Here is a 14608-nt window from a genome sequence, read left to right as displayed (position 1 = left end):
GGCTGGGGTTAGATTGGATACCTGCGAGTAGAGTATATATTGCCACCCCTATTTAAAGTTGGTTTCATATACTTTTTCTTATGTATATTTCATTACAATAGACAGTAGTTAAAGCCAACGTTTTAAAAATTAAACCAGCTATTAACCCCATGAAATTAGAAAATTAAAAATTTAAAAGTTTAATTTAGATTTAATTGAAATTGAATTAGATATAATAAAATATATGATTTTTTATAATTTATTATTTTAAATTAATTAATCATTAAAAAATTATATTTGTTAACAGATTTTTTACTGATTTTTTCGGTTTTTAATTGAATCAATTTCAAACAATTTTTATCTTAAATCGCACTTACTTAATAACTGATTCTCAATTAATAACCAAGTCAAATCAGTTAATTCGGTCTAGTTCTTGTAACCATAGTTAATAATCTTGGATATAGTCGAAAAGTGTGTTCAGTATATATGATTGAGCCAAATAATTTTTTATTTTAATGATGCGTTTATAGTTTGATTTTTATTTTGATTATAATAAAGATAAGCTAGTAAGAGATTAGTTATTATGTTGAATAGAGTAAAATATTATTTGGTCTTTAATATTTGAATTAAATTTTAATTTGGTTCTTAACGTTTTAGATATTTTAAAAAATTTTAAATAAATTCAATATTATTATTTTACTATTAAATTTAACTCGAATAATTAATAAAATTTTTTATATATTAATAATTATTGGTGTATTTATTTATTTACATACTAAAATTAAATGTTATATTATTTTTTAAATATATTAATTATTTGTATTAAATTTAACTATGAAATAACAGCGTTTAAAATTTTATAGAATTGAAATAGAATATTTAAAATGTCAAAGACTAAATTAAAATTTAATTTAAATATTGAAAATTAAAATAATACTTTATTCTATTCAATAATACAGTAAACTAAAAATAATAAGAAGAAGAAGACTTAAAAATAATAATAAGAAGACTTAGATGCTATGAATTATTAACCCTAGTTTTTTTTTTTTTTTTTTTTTTTTTTGAAGTTGTAAGCTTTAAAGTTGAGTTTGTTGTAAGTTGAAAAAGGAATATAATTATTCAAAACTTTTGTCTATTCTTTTTAGAGTTAGGTGTTTATTAGTTATTACATTTTTTTATTTAATTAGTAACTAAAAGCATACATACCATATATATCAGAGAGACCAGAGGCTGCGACAATTACCCGAGGTAAATTAAATGCCCTTATAGTACAGCCTGCTTAGATGAGAAAAAAAAATGAGTATTTAAATAAAAATATCTTTATATACAAATAATTATGCTAAATGCATGCTAGAAATAAGTTATTAAATTAATTATTAATATAAAATATATATTAAAATATAAAAAATATATTAAAAATAAATTAAATAACATATATATATATATATATATATATAAAATAATTTATTTGATTATTAATTTTTTATGTGCACACAATAATTATTTATATAAAAATAATAAATAAGATATTAACACATATCATATTAAATAGTTTAATTAAATATATTAAATTATTTAATTATTTTTATTTATTATTTTTATATAAAAATATTTTTATATAAATAGTCAATACGAAAGAAAAAAAAAGAATTGACTATTCGTATAAAAATTTTTTTATATAAAAATAATAAATAAAATATTAAAATATATTATATTAAATAATTTAATTAAATATGTCAGATTATCTAACAATTTTTATTTATTATTTTTGTATGAAGATATTTTTATATAATTAGTCACCAAAAAAAAAAAAAGAAGAAGAAAAGAGCAGAGCTTGCAATACTACTACTCATCCTATATATGCATAGTTAAAAATTTTATTCATATATAATGAGTAGATGGAAATTAAATTTACATCCTCTCCCTTTTATACTTTTATCAAACCAACCACTTCAATTCATATCACAACACCACCCCAACCCAAGAATAAATAAAACTCAAGAATAAGTTCTAAATTTCACTAAAAAAATTGTCAAGTACCATTGAATTTATCAACAGAATTACTTAAAAAAATTGCTGGTAAATTTATTACTGCAAAATTATAAAATCTAATGGTAATATTTTATAAAATTAGTGACGAATTTGAATAATTGATTGGTGAAATTATGGAGGTGGTTATTGTCGAAAATTTTTCGACAGTAATTTTGGCGCCATATATTTTGATTTTGTGCTTTTTTATCGTCGAATTTATTCACTAATAAATTTGACGGTAACATATTATTTTATATTAATTAAAATAAAATTTATCAAAAAATTCACCGACAATAAATCTCACAGTAATCTTAAATTTTATTTTATTTTATTTTATTTTTTGAACTGGTTAGAACCTAACTTTCCATATTAATATGTCAACAATTAATAGTTAAATCCTAATTAGTGAAAATCAAATAGTATTTTTAATAAAAACAGTCAACTATAATATTAAATGGCAAGTATACAGAAAACAGTCAAAGAGATGAAATACTATCACACAAATTAAAACAAAATTCTAATCATCACTACGGGTCCTGATAATTAATCTTAAGTTTCGTCGTACATAATTTCCTAAAGAACTCACTTATTTCTGTGAGGGGTTTTCAGATGTTATTGAAAAGTTCTCTAAACGCAACAGGAAGCAACAACTCCATAAATGTATGACTCTTCAACTCGCAAGCTTACTCTATAAGATGTTTGCATATCTACTACCCAAGTTAGAGGCGTAACCATCGAGAAACCTTAATCCTATAATCCACCTACAAACATTTTGTCTTTGATAATTCGTTAGAGCGAACACAACATTTGATTTAGACCATCGTCCATTGTTAAGTTTTTTTAGGTTCAGTTCTGGCCGCTTGCAAATGTCAACAAGTCTAACCTAACTTTATTATTATCCTTGGTTCGCTCGTCGTCTATTACCGTATGCATGATATCATCAAACATATTTTTTTTAATATGCATCACGTTAAGACAATAACGAATTAAGTTGTCTTTTCAGTAAGACAACTCCCAAAATATACTTTGTTTCGTCCAATTATACTCTTGCCATATTTCTAAGGTCTCAACCTAGCCCCGCTATCGACGATACTAGGAATACTACTGACCTGATGCCACACTTTTAAACTATTCATCTTTATGGGTGTTTTTTCTTGTTCACTTTTATTCTTCCTAAACGAGTTCTTATTACACTGAAAATGATGATCAAACTCGAGAAGTCTTCAATGACAATTGAACCACGAATTCTTATCTCATTACTCAATCAAAATGACTTTATATCCTTCATATAAAGGTGACACGACATTCTGCCTGAGTGGACCAATTGGACAACATCCTGTATGCAGAAAAGTCGTTGATGGTCCACATCGATACATCATGTATTTGAAAGTTTCTTTTAGTTGAAATATTATACGTCTCTACACCATCAATTCACAACTCACTCAACTCATCCACCAGGAGTTGCAAGAACACATCAGTTTTAACCTTTGGTTGCTTGGATAGAGTATGATACAAGTTAAGAATATGTATGTTTTTTTATGCATATTTCAGAAGGTAGGTTATAAGGAGTCACTACAACATGCCAACAAGAGTACGCATTACTAAAAGAGGAATACTAGGGGCCAGCAACTTTTGTGATTTGTAGCCATCAAATAGCCATCAATGATGGTTTTAATGGTGTGAGATTGGTGTGAGATTTCATTCAATGGTTCACTTTTCTTTGCTGGTACATGCTGGCCAGAATTTAACAAAGTTGCTGGCCCCCTAGACTTTTCCTTACTAAAATTAGAGTTCGGTGCAAACCCGTCAGAGCACAAAACTAATCTAACATTTCTAGGCTCGTTCACAAATATAGAATGGACCCGATCAAAGTGCTTCTAAGCCTCTAAGTGTGATGGGTGTGTCATAAAACCATCGTCTCTCTTGTTGTTACTATGCCATGTTATGTGAGGGGCCGAACTCATCGGGGCATACAATCTTTAATTTTTAACCTAGGAATTAGGAAAAAGTAGTGCATCATTTTCTTTAGAGCTCTCTTTAACCTCTGTTTACTAATATGTTCTCTCTCTACTTGATACCTTAATGCATCACAAGATTTACAAGTAGTAATGTCTACATCTCCTTGCATAATACAGCATACAACCATTCAAAAAACAATCAATTTTTATCGAATTTAAACCTAAGTTTGAAGATAACCATTTTTTTGTCTCATAATGGCTCCAGAGGATGCCATTTGTCTTGACTGGTACTAATTCATTACAAAAGATGGTCCACTTATCAAAAGATTCTTAGGTGTGATTTGACTCAAACTTAATACTCATCATTTTAATACAGACAGACAATTTTGAGTGAATTCAACCCTCAAACAACGGTTGTACGACAAATTTTAATAGATCATAAAATCTTTTTGCCTTCAGGCTCTTCTTTAATATTTTCCATACCATTAACACTGATTGCATTAAATACCATCTCATTATATCTCTCTTTGTTATCCTCTCAATTCACCTCTTTCATATTCACTTCTCTAACCACCTTAACCCTCCTTGATTGATTCTCAGACCTATTAAAATTCAGTGCAGTATTTTGAAGAAATTAAAGGTGGCCGGCGTGGGCGGAGGTTGGCTAGCAGGGTTGTCGGAAGTGATATTACAGGGGAGAGAGGGGGGAGATGAGTAGTGTAGAGAGAAGGGACTTCGAAAGTGAGGGGAGAGGGCTGCGCATTTTGAATTTGGAGCAACATTACCATCAAATTTATTGGCGGATAAATTCGATAGTAATGAATTAGTAGTGTAGTAGTGGTTACCAAAACACAGCGTTCCACTAATTAGGGTTACCAGTGAATTATAAATTTGACCCTAATTTTCGCGCTTCTTTTTTTTTCACTCAAATTATTACCATTGAATTTATCCTTAGAAACAGAAATTCACCAGTAATACTTTGTGTTGACGAATTTATTGCTTCAATCGTCAATAAATTCGATGATAAAGCTACCGCTAATGTGCGACGTTCAATCCGACGGTATTCAACGTTTTTTTATTTGTTGTGTTTTGAAAGTCCCTCTCTCTAATTGTTCGTTATAAACCAAATCTGTGAACATAGTATGTAGAGTTAAATCTCAATTTTTCCCCTGAAATTTGGTTCGATACTCAATTTAACCTTTACAATTTCGTTAGCCCCAATTAAAACCCCCCAAATTTGCAACAATGGCTCCCGGTTGTCCCTGCGATCATCTTCGTTACCAAAATACTAATATGACACATTTACTTAACACAGTGTTCTCCACGTGACCTGTTTAATGCTGAGTATTCTTGATAATGATTATATGACCTAGAGAAGGTATTAGATGACTCAATGAGGCCCTTGCAATTAAAATGAATCCCTAGATAAAGTCCCAAAATTTCTAAATTGATCATCCATTGTCGTCTTCCCAGAACTTTGCTAGATCACATTCACATGGAACCAACCATTCCCATCTATCTCACCATAGCAACCACACTCACCACCTCCACCGCATTCCTATCCAAATCACTGACTCCCTTCTCTTCCCTAAACACATGCAATTCGTGGTGGCTCATGATAGCAGCAACAACAGAAAGGGGAGGCAGGAGTGGCCTTCGGATCTCGCAGTGCCTTGCACCACTCTTTTTCCCAACTTGGTCAGGGTCGTAGGCCTCACAAGAGTGATATTCAAATCCTTATTTCTCTGCTCCTCCACTGATGTTTGAAAACCTTTACTTACGATGTCGCCTCGAAATGGCGTCAATCCCCTCCCCTTCAACACAAAGGCCTGCCGCAACTGCAACAACATTAACATTGCTCAAATTGTCGGTACGTCATGGTATAACAACTTTGCCTCCTCGTCAGCTTCTCTCTCTATCTGTCTCTCTCTATGCTTTTACCCTTTTTTTGAAAAAAATTTGAATGTTTTTATTGTTGTTGTTGATGATGAAGGGAGTTATAGTGACGCTTGTACATGGAGAGGAAAACAATGGTGGTTGTAATGGTGGGATGGTTAAGAGTTTTTGCTGTGTGGTGCGATTTGGAAGGAGAGTTTTAACACCCATCTATACTTAAATGACATCGCTTTTATAGGATTTTGGCGCGAAACCAACACGACGTCGTCTTAGATGTGTCATGTGTGTTAAGTAAATGTTCCAGATCAGTATTTCAGTTACAAAAATGATTGCAGGGATAATTGAGAGCCACTGTTACAAATTGGGAGGAGGTGGTTCTAATTGAGGTTAGCAAAATTGTAAAGATTAAATTAAGTATTAAGCCAAATTTTAAAGATTAAAACGAGATTTAACTTGTATATAGATGTACTTAATATTCTTAAATAAGATAGATATATTGTAATATATAATATTAAATTTATTCTTTGAAGCCAAAGTGAACTGAACAATTAAACTCTTAAGAATAATAGGTATAATAGGTTTAGGGTTTCTCATCAAGATGGAACAATTAGGGCAAAAATGAACCATATATATTAACAATTTTATAAAATAGCCAATAATAATGGAAAAGAACGATAGACTTTAATTTGAATGTTTATGAGTTCCAAAAAGGTGAATAATAGAAGAGCAAGATATTTCTAATAAGGTAAATTCAAGAGCGATAATGCAATCTATCATGAATTGATTTAACATTTTTTTAATAAGATAGATGAATTATTATGTAGTTGCTACTGGTTTGTGTTGACTATGTGGTGAAGTGATGAGAGAGTAAAGATGATAATGAATGGGTGGTTACTAAGAATCTTCCACTCTCCACACTCCACATCTATGCTTGTTGGGGTAAGAATGATGCTAACAAGTTGAGGCAATAGTATATGAATTTAATTTTGATACATGATTAATGTAAAATAATTGTATATGTATATTTAATTATAAAGTCATATTAATAAAAATAATTATTTTTATATTAATATATAAATAATTATTTAAAAAAATAAATATGATTAAATAATTATGTAAAATTATTTATATTATCAGTATATTAAAATTAAATTTATATTATATATTCAAACATAAATACATCTTTTATTTATCTATTTCTTTAAAGATTTTAATGAAAGAATTCTTTTAATATCAGTTAATATTTTGAAATTATTTTTTATTTTAAATTTTAAATTCTAAATTATAAATTTTAAATTTTAAATTTTAAACCTTAAATCCTCCAAAAAAATAAGAATTAGAAAATAATTTTCCAATAAAAAAATTGACCAACGTTGATTAATTAAAAATTAATTTTTTATACTTATTTTTTAAAAAAAAATACACGAGACTTAACACTGCTTTTATTGATAATATACAAACTATGATTAGTTTAGTAGTGAAGAAGATTAATAATATACATGAAATCTTAAGCCATCAATGTATAAAATTAAACATTTATTAATATCAAGTTGGTTAATTTAGAGGTACATAAATATATCCCAATTTTTTTTAACTAAGTTGGGTTGCTTTAGTGATAGCTTACTAATTCGCTTAAGTAATATCGCTTTGTATATGCAATAACTCATAAATAGAATTCAGTATCGCAGTAAATTAGTTCTTGATATATATATATATGTGTGTGTACCTGTTCAAATGAAGATGCTAAAAACATCTTCTTACAAAGATTCTTGTGTTAAAAGTGTATTTTGTTTATTTAGCCACATTTTAAAAAAAATAACACTTTTGTAAAACATCAAAATCAAACTTTACAATTCATCATCTAATGGTATAAAAAAAAAACATCTTTATATAAAGACAATTATAAAATCTTCATGTTAGTATCTACCATATATATCCCATTTTTAATTAAATTTCTCTAAAATAAAAAATAAACATTTAATCACCAGTAAATTAATGAATAAAATTCACATATAATAAAAATTATAAATTCAACGATGATTAAAAATATTTTCTAGTCTTGCTAAAAGAAAAAAATCTATAACAAAAATGGCAGTCAGAGTTACCCATGCTAATTAATTTTGATGTACGTATTTGTTGTAAAATATAATTGGTCCCCAATGCACTACTAGCAAAAGAGACAGGAAATAACTATGTAAAAACTCAAAATTAAATGTCATAAGGTATCAAAATGGTTAGAATTTTCACCTTTGCAGGCATAGCATTATGTGACAACTGACAACTAAACATGATAATAAAAAAAATGTGGTCACGAACGAAAAAATATTATATGCTCGTGAAACACAAACACTTAAGTCAATGGTAATATCTACTATAAAAAAAAATATTATTTATAAGACTTAAAATAGAATATATATTATCTTAACTATCTTCACATATATTATTATTATTACACATAATTTATAAAAAAAATGGTTTATGCATATGGATTAATAGACACATAATATCTAATAATAATAATTATGATTTTGTCAAAATAAATATCCCGTATCCTTTCTATAATAATTCATTTTATGTAAACTTAATTATATATGTCGTCCTAAACATACTTAAATTGTCAATAAACATATATAAAATTTATACTATATGTGAAAAACTAAAAATGCACCATACCTGAAAATAAAGTGTACACAGCGAAGAACTGACTAACTGAGATTGGAAAACAATGGTACTGACTAAGTGATTGAGAAAACATGGGTGGTTCTAAGTTCTAACTAAAAGCTATGTATGTATATATAGAGAGAGCTTTTAGTTTATTTATTTATTTGGTCGGTGTATTGGTTTAGGTTTAGGTGCAGCATTCTTTGACAGAAACAAATTAACATGTATCACGTGTGTTGTTTCCATTTTTAATCATTGATCTTTGATAGTAGCTACAAAGAAAAACAAGTAACCTTTTTTTTTTTTTTTTGGTCAGAGGCATTCATATTTTAATAACGTTTTTTTTTTCGGTTTACATATTTTAATTACTTTGAGAAATGAGAATAGAAGAATGGGTTCTACCATTTTAATCGCATGAAATTAGTACTAAGGCCCAGCCCAAACTTTGGCCCTTACTATAAGATCCATGAGGCATATCAGAAGCCCAAATTAACGAAAAAATGAAAATGAAAAAAGAAAGGAGCCCCCGGCGAGGATCGAACTCGCGACCTTTCGCTTACGAAGCGAACGCACTACCACTATGCTACGGAGGCAACTGCGTTAAATTGCTGTTTTAAAATTATTTGTTATATAATGGTTCTTACTAGTAATTTTCTTAGTGTTTAATTGACAAAATATATATGTAATAATATTAGATTAATTGAATTTCTTGCTTTACATTTTAGTATTATGCATCTTTATTTATTCTTGTCTTTTTATAGACTACTTTTTAGTTAGAATTTTATACTTTTGTAACATTATTTATAAGAATTGAAATTATACACACAAGCTGTATCATCAATATTCAGATTTAAGTTTTATTTATTTATTTGAAACTTTAGTTCTTTCTGAACATTTTCAACATAGTTTCACCAAATATTTCAATCTTAAATCAAATGCAAATCATCATTGGTAAAAAATGAGGAAGAGTTTCACATAACTAGTTTTTAGCTTTTATGTATATATATCTATGACAATAAATCCATGATAAGTCATATTATTTTCTTTACATCTTAGCCAAAAAAATAATAATAATAATTATAATCAAAGATCTAACAAGCAAACTTGTATGCAATATAAAGAAAGAATTATATGCAAATGATCGGAACAAAGTGAACTTAGTATCACTGAGAAAGGGAGGAATGCAACAAAACTACTTCCTAAACTGCCTCCGCCGCCGCGCCGATGACTTGACTCGCAAGCCAACCGATTCGCCGATCACAACCTCGTCGACCAAGTCCTTGAATATCAGTCTCTCAACATCCAACACAACCCCGGGTAAATCGCGGTTGAATTCGGTCCAGCTCTCAGAACCATGCATGACATCTTCCATTAGCATGCTTTTCAGACTATCCTCCTCTTCTAAACTGCAATCATGATTCTTGGCTTGCATTTTCTCTATCTCGAAGCATAGTTCTTTGAGAAGCTTTTGCGCGCCAACGGTTTTCTTCGCGAGCTTGACTGTGCTGGGCTGAAACCATAGCTCAGTAGAGGAGCCTAGTTTCACACCGAGGATCTCGTTCACAGCATCGAAGATGAGTTTCCGGTGAAACTTCTCGGCGTTTAGCTTCGGGTAGGCAACTTTTCCAGTGCTTTCTTCTTTCGCAAGCAAACTACTCGCTTTCGTCTGCTCCAGTACAAGGAAAAGTTCCGGGTTAATCGGATGACCAGACGTGTGCAGTTGAAATGTCAACAATTCAGAACTCAGATCTCTGAGTAGGAGACCTGAGGCCAACAGTATTTCAGATACGTATCTGTGGTCCGGATTTGTGTTTTCGCATAGCGAAGCAATGTAATCGATTCTAGCTTCGTCGTGACTAGAGTTTAGCCGTCTGAGCTTCTGAACAAGATGATCTATGCTCTGCAGTTTCTTGCGATTCATCTCGCCGGAGCTGTTAAAAGAAAGGCTATCCGCAGCGTTCCACTGATCTTGATTCTCATTATCTGCTGAACAAGATTGGTGAATTTTAACCTCTTGAGGGAACATCTAAACAGATTAAGGGTTATGTTTGTAATTATACCTTTTCGCTCTTCCGGTATCTTCTTTCCTGGAGATGACATAGGACTTGGATTCTCCGGGGCAACGGTTGCAAGTTCAGCAATTGTCTCATCCTGATCCAACCTCTCAGATGATTTCTAGAACAAGCAAAATATAATTATCATAATCAGCTAATTAAGAATATGTTTATGCTATGATTAAAACTTGAATTAAAGGAGATGATAATGATTTATACTTGCACTGTTTGTGAAACCAATTGCTTCATAGCCTTCAAGGATGGGCTCTGGCCATCTTCAATTTCAGCAGATCTTAGACTGCTGGTGAATTCAATATCCGTCTTTGAATCGACGGTGATACCATCGGACTTCAGAGAAACATCGTCCCCTTGGCAACTTAAGCTTCTTGATTCAGTGCTTGCCTCGCTCATTTGCTCGTCACCAGGCCGTGAGTTGCGGCCTTTTGGCCTTATTTTTCCAGACGGGGGACCTAATTCTGCTGTCTTCTTACCAGTTAGCCTTCTTGGTTTGTTTGAGTCCACTGGTGGCGCAGGCGGACGAGCTCTTTTATCTAACTCCAACTTCTTCTGTTGCATTCTTGGGCTTACAGATCTGGAGTGCTTTACCGAACTCGGGCTATTCTCTCTTGGAAATTGTTGAGACCTTGTTTGTGTTTGTGCTTGTTTCGTAGCCTTCCCATTTCTTGCTTTCTTATCGATGGCACTCGTAGAAGCATCACGGTCGCAGTGACTAGTGTTAGGAGGCTGATCTTTCACTTCCCCGGTTGAAGACACAGCATTTTTATTTACATATGCACCACTGCTCTGGAGTTTCTGGGAACCAATTGGTGTGACTGAAGAAGCAGAAATCCTGGTTTTCTCAACAAGTTTCGCAGGTTTCATGATCACTATCGGGGATTCAAACGCTCTTGCCGAGTCATATCCCTTGATTGTAGACGACAGAGCATTGTTTCCTTGGGGATTTTGATGCCTTGTCGATGTAGAATTCTCGATTAAATTGATAACTTTTGGTTCATAGTCTCTTTGATTTCGAGCAACATTTGGAGCTTGCTCTTCTTTTTTGTTGTCTAATAGTCCCTTTTCTTGCATTGCTTCTAGTATCTGTTTTAATGCTCTGAGATCCCTTCCAGATTGTTTGAACTCAAGATCCTTCAATCTCTTCTCAATGTCACTATAAACCGAGGTAAATGAATCCGGTGTTCTTGCGGGAGCTTTTGTTGCTGTTGAACTTGTTTTCTGAGAGCTTCTATTTCCATCCTGCTGCTTCCATGGTGCAGGCTCAATGGGAACTCTAGCACTTGAGATGGGTTTCATAACCAGATCAGCATTCTTCCGCCGAGGGGATGTTGGGTCTTTCAATGAGATTTTCGGGGAACTAGAAACTCGGAGTGGCCGGGTGAATCCATCTCTTGATGATATTGGAAACTGACCATTATCTTGAGCTGTGTAAGTCTCACCTGGACTTGATTGAGTATAACTGGCCAAAGCAGAATCCGGCAATGCTTCCAAGCCCATTAACTTTGCTACAACACTCGGAGGCCGGCTCTGGATAGTCGAAGACTGTTGCGGGCTAGAAACTTTGTTATTTGAGGTGGAGGTGCTGCTGTAAGCTTTGCTTGAGTGGTGACTTGGTTTTGATTCGGCATTGTGACCGCGCCACGTGCCTTCCCTACTATCTAGTGAATGTCTCGGAAATTCTCTTATCTTTGGTGTCGATTTGATAGTGTCGTGGGATTCAAAAGAAAAACGGCTAGTTTCCCTTCTGTCATAAGCAAACCGAGGGGAATCCTTTGAGATTGAATACCATTTTCCGTCTTTCACTTCATGCGACAGTCTCAGATGTTCTCTGGTTTCTCCATAATACCAAGGTGCCTCTCTAAGTTTAGCAAGCACTCGCATGGAATCATTTAGATCAACAGGCACACTTTGTTTCCCATCTATTCCAACTCCATAAGACCCATCAACAGCTTTCAACGGATGAAAAGGTCGCGGAGAATCCTTGTGCTTCATAGTATGAAAGACAGCTTCCTCTTTGGCAGTAGTCTTAACCGACAGCCCTCGGGGCTCCCTATACATTGAATCCTTCACTACATCCCTAAGGTCAAGTGTGTGACGTGCTAAATGGGAAGAGATAGCTATTTCGTTCATAACTACATCCCTTGAAAGAGTTTCGGGAAAAACAATCCCGTCGAAAGTAGCTTCAGCTTCGGCCTTACAATCCAAAGAGGATAGTGATGATGAACAAGAAGAGAAGGATGGTCTTGACGATTCAGTCGAAGTTCTCTGTTTTTCATTCACACCCTTGTTGAGGTTCATATCCTGCAATGAATTCACCATGCTTCTCAAATCCAGTTTCATGCAAATATTGACATGTTTGACTCCAATATATCTTATTTTACTTCATTCATAAGACATGAACAAGTGAACACTATCACATAATCAGCATATGCATAATTGATAAGACAGCAAAAACAGCAAAAACAATTCATGGGAAGAGGACAGGTAAAAGAAATTTGCTACCATTGTTGTTTGTTGATGGAGCATGTTATTCGAATCTGTTTCCAAGCTGCCATCACCGAAGTGAGGATTGCCTATACGAAAAGCAGAAGCATTAGATGCATCATGATGTGATGTAAACATTCACAAAATTGTACAGAAAATTCAACTAGCTGCAGATACTTCAATTGTCAAGCAATAAATCATTTCAGAGACCAATAAACACAATTAGACAAAATCAGAGAGTAAAAATTGAGCAAGTTCCATGTTTCAATATTGATATACCAGCAGAAATCCTCTTATGGCGAGGCGCAAGAACATGGTGGCGATCGAAGAGCTGGAAAATCCCAGTCATACATCCAATCTGCTTCTGCAGATCTGGGTTATCATCTGCCAAAGAATGCAGAAGCTTTGCAGCCATATCAATCTATTGCAACCCTATAATTGGTAATTACAACCCCACAATTAACCAATCACTAAATAACTTATCATTTCAACACTCTCAAATCTACTCACACCACAACACTTCAGAATTAAAACCCCGTCTAGAAAAGTATCATCATCATTCTATATGAACCCCACACTCAATTCATCATCAAGATAAGTAAATGCACCACTCTTCTTCTTCTTCTTTACCTAGTGCTGCTGGCTACAATTCAACATTTCATGATGAAATGAAACAGGAACTAAATACCCTTCAGCCAGTTTCATCAAATCCTTCAGATTTGGCTTCTTAAAAACATGAAAGTTCAAAACTTTATCATTCTACTGAAACTCCAATCCCAAGATTTCCAGTTAAGACTAACCGACTAACACTTCATCTTTTTTTTTCCCCCTTTTTGGTCACAGCTTTTTTTTCCCCACTCAAGAAAAACTGCAAGGCAAAAAAAAAAAAATAATAATGACAATAATAATAAACTGGAATCAGTGCTTGAAAGAAAAATCTTCTTGTGTTCCACAGAACAATGAGACACAAAACAAGGCAAATGAAGATGTAGGAGCACTTAACAAGAACAACAAGCCTCTTCTGAGAACACCAAAAAAGAAACAAACGAATGCAAAATGAAAATGGAAGGATAAAGACAGAAGGGAACAAAAAGAAAGGGTGGTGTGTCATAAAATTGTGTAATGCTATCTGGTTAGAGCTGGCAGAAAAGGTTTTATTCTTCTTGTAATTAATTATTTAATTAACATGTTAATTATTTGCTTAGTAAGTAAGAAAAAACAGAAGAAGGGGGATTGGGGGAGAAGTGAAAGAATCATGTGGGATGAGGGATGAGTGGGGTGTGTGTGTGTGGAGCTGTCTCTGCATCTGCATGTGATTTTGTCACCACTCACCGCTTTAAAATACCAAATATGCATCTTCACTATTATCTTACTTGCATATTAAAATTCCAGAAAGCGTTCCCAGTCAAATTTCCATTTCATTTTTAATTTTTTTTAACATTATAACTTTAATTAATTTTATAAAATTTTTACTGAGTCTAATAATTTTATCATTTAAATTTTATTACGATTTTATATATTATGTAT

General features: G+C 32.4%; 1 protein-coding gene and 1 non-coding gene across 3 annotated transcripts; both read right to left on the bottom strand.

Moving 5' to 3' along the window:
* Positions 1–9046: 9046 nt before the first annotated feature.
* Positions 9047–9118, bottom strand: TRNAT-CGU (transfer RNA threonine (anticodon CGU)). Its single transcript has one exon. It is a non-coding gene; the product is annotated as a tRNA-Thr (tRNA).
* A 376-nt stretch (positions 9119–9494) lies between these two features.
* On the bottom strand, positions 9495–14393 carry LOC107622954 (protein LONGIFOLIA 1). Of its 2 annotated transcripts, none has more exons than XM_088483578.1 (5): positions 13361–14393; positions 13100–13170; positions 10799–12898; positions 10586–10700; positions 9495–10511 (listed from the first exon to the last, which is right to left on the bottom strand). In XM_088483578.1, the coding sequence occupies exons 1-5, from the start codon at positions 13494–13496 to the stop codon at positions 9718–9720; spliced, it is 3216 nt and encodes a 1071-aa protein (XP_088339704.1). In that variant the 5' UTR covers positions 13497–14393; the 3' UTR covers positions 9495–9717. The 2 variants fall into 2 exon arrangements, with proteins under 2 accessions (XP_088339704.1, XP_088339708.1); XM_088483582.1 differs by having other exon boundaries at positions 9495–10508.
* Positions 14394–14608: the final 215 nt, after the last annotated feature.

This window comes from Arachis ipaensis, chromosome B10 (assembly GCF_059453495.1).
Source record: "Arachis ipaensis isolate K30076 ecotype BB chromosome B10, ASM5945349v1, whole genome shotgun sequence".
Classification (NCBI taxonomy): domain Eukaryota; kingdom Viridiplantae; phylum Streptophyta; class Magnoliopsida; order Fabales; family Fabaceae; genus Arachis; species Arachis ipaensis.
Note: the sequence above shows the minus strand (reverse complement) of the source record. Positions and strands in the feature narration are given on the sequence as shown.